The sequence below is a fragment of the Sinocyclocheilus anshuiensis genome, unplaced genomic scaffold (genome assembly GCF_001515605.1).
Source record: "Sinocyclocheilus anshuiensis isolate Anshui unplaced genomic scaffold, SAMN03320099.WGS_v1.1 scaffold64, whole genome shotgun sequence".
Lineage (NCBI taxonomy): Eukaryota > Metazoa > Chordata > Actinopteri > Cypriniformes > Cyprinidae > Sinocyclocheilus > Sinocyclocheilus anshuiensis.
Genome location: NW_015557063.1, coordinates 652222 through 654245, shown reverse-complemented (window position 1 = coordinate 654245; position 2024 = coordinate 652222). Strand labels below are relative to the sequence as shown.

The 2024-nt window shown below is 35.9% G+C and overlaps 1 protein-coding gene across 1 annotated transcript in view; it reads right to left on the bottom strand.

The window, feature by feature from the left end:
* Positions 1–2024, bottom strand: part of LOC107676523 (UBX domain-containing protein 1-like) — a 16527-nt gene that overhangs the window by 4342 nt on the left and 10161 nt on the right. Inside the window, exons 8-9 of the mRNA XM_016471078.1 lie at positions 892–1014; positions 519–696 (exon numbers count right to left, since the gene is read on the bottom strand). Of these exons, the coding sequence (XP_016326564.1) occupies positions 519–696; positions 892–1014 (301 nt within the window). The remainder of the gene's footprint in view (positions 1–518; positions 697–891; positions 1015–2024) is intronic.

The window sequence follows — 2024 nt, the reverse complement described above, 5'->3', positions numbered from 1 at the left end:
TTTTTTTTTTTTTTTTTTTTTTTTTAGTTTCTCCCCTTCACTCGTGTGTTTTTTTCTTCATTATGACTGAATTATTACATTTATTTCACAAATTCTGAAACTTTTCTCTGAGTTACAGTTGCACCAATTCATAGGGGGGGGTGTGTGTGTGTGTGTCTATTTCACACTTTTGGTGTTTCAGAGTGTCACCCCTTCAATTCTGTATGCATTTTTCTGCATCGTGGCAGATTTGTAGATCATGTACACAAAATAAACTCTCAATTTTCGTATTTTTGCCGATTTCCCATTCATTTCCTATGGCGGTCATTTTTGATAGCGAAGAGCAAAGAGCATTTTTTTTATTGACCATTTAGCATGTTTGAATCCTGCCCTCAATTTTGTGTGTTCACATAGCAGGTGAAATGTAAGTCACCAGATTTCATACCATTCCGAATTTCCGATGAAGATTTTTAAAATTTCAAAACGTAAAATTGTTCAGTCTAGTGACCGAAGAATGCAAGAGGGATAAGTTGTCTTACCCAGCTCACACAGGGGTTTTTCCATGTCTAGATCTGTGTACACACGTCTGGGATATGGGGTAATGAGGTTGAAATCCTGTCCGTTTGCCCCATTCATCTGAACATAGACTCTTACAGCAGCCAGAGGTTCCTGAGCCTTGAAGACCGTGCTCAAGGTGGATCCATCTAGAAGACGCACCTAATGACCAAAGTAGGGTGAGTTGTTTAAAAAAAATTTATATACATTTATGGAATCATTCATCTTTAAATACCTTAAAATCCAATTTTAAATCTTTTCCATCTGCTCAATTCAACATCATTCTGGAATCGAAGGACTACTTGAACACTGACTAATCCGTTAAGAGTGAAAGGTGGCATCATTTTGTGGCAGTACCTGTATCCGACAGTCATCGTAGTCTTTCTTAGGAGGAGAAGCCTCTTGGTTCTCAGGTGGACACTGCAGAGGGGCTTCAGAGGGGGGAGATGACAAACCCGTGCTTGATGAACCACCTCCAAACTGCAGAGGTTTTTGTTATTTATTATTTATATTCTTGATATACTAGTAGGCACATAAGATATAATAGTAATGTGAACTGGGCAAAGTAAAAACTTCTTAATTATCTAAGCTAACAGAGTGTGTTAAAAATGTAAAAGACTGGATGACCAATCATTTTCTCCTATTAAATTCAGATAAAAGAGAGATATTATTTATTGGACCAAAAAACAGTACACAGAATCTCTTGGATTATTGCATCTAGACTAGAGGGATGTACTGTTACTTACTTAACAGTCAAAAACTTGGGTGTTATATTAGACAGCAACTTGTCTTTTGAAAATCATATTTCCCATGTTACAAAAACAGCATTCTTCCATCTTAGGAACATTGCCAAGTTACGAAACATGTTACCTGTTTCTGATGCAGAAAAGCTAGTTCATGCATTCATGACCTCTAGACGATGATGCTCAACAATATATCTCAACAAGACCAGATGAAACTTCTTAATTATCTAAGCTAACAGAGTGTGTTAAAAATGTAAAAGACTGGATGACCAATCATTTTCTCCTATTAAATTCAGATAAAAGAGAGATATTATTTATTGGACCAAAAAACAGTACACAGAATCTCTTGGATTATTGCATCTAGACTAGAGGGATGTACTGTTACTTACTTAACAGTCAAAAACTTGGGTGTTATATTAGACAGCAACTTGTCTTTTGAAAATCATATTTCCCATGTTACAAAAACAGCATTCTTCCATCTTAGAAACATTGCCAAGTTACGAAACATGATACCTGTTTCTGATGCAGAAAAGCTAGTTCATGCATTCATGACCTCTAGACTGGACAATTGTAATGCACTGCTGGGTGGTTCAATTAAATTCAATTCAAGTTTATTTGTATAGCGCTTTTCACGATACAAATCAAAGCAACTTTACAGCAAATTAAGTTTCTACAATATTTAGTGGTAGCTTATCAGTGGTGACTGTCAGTTAATGTACATATGGCAGAAATGTACGGAAAAATCAA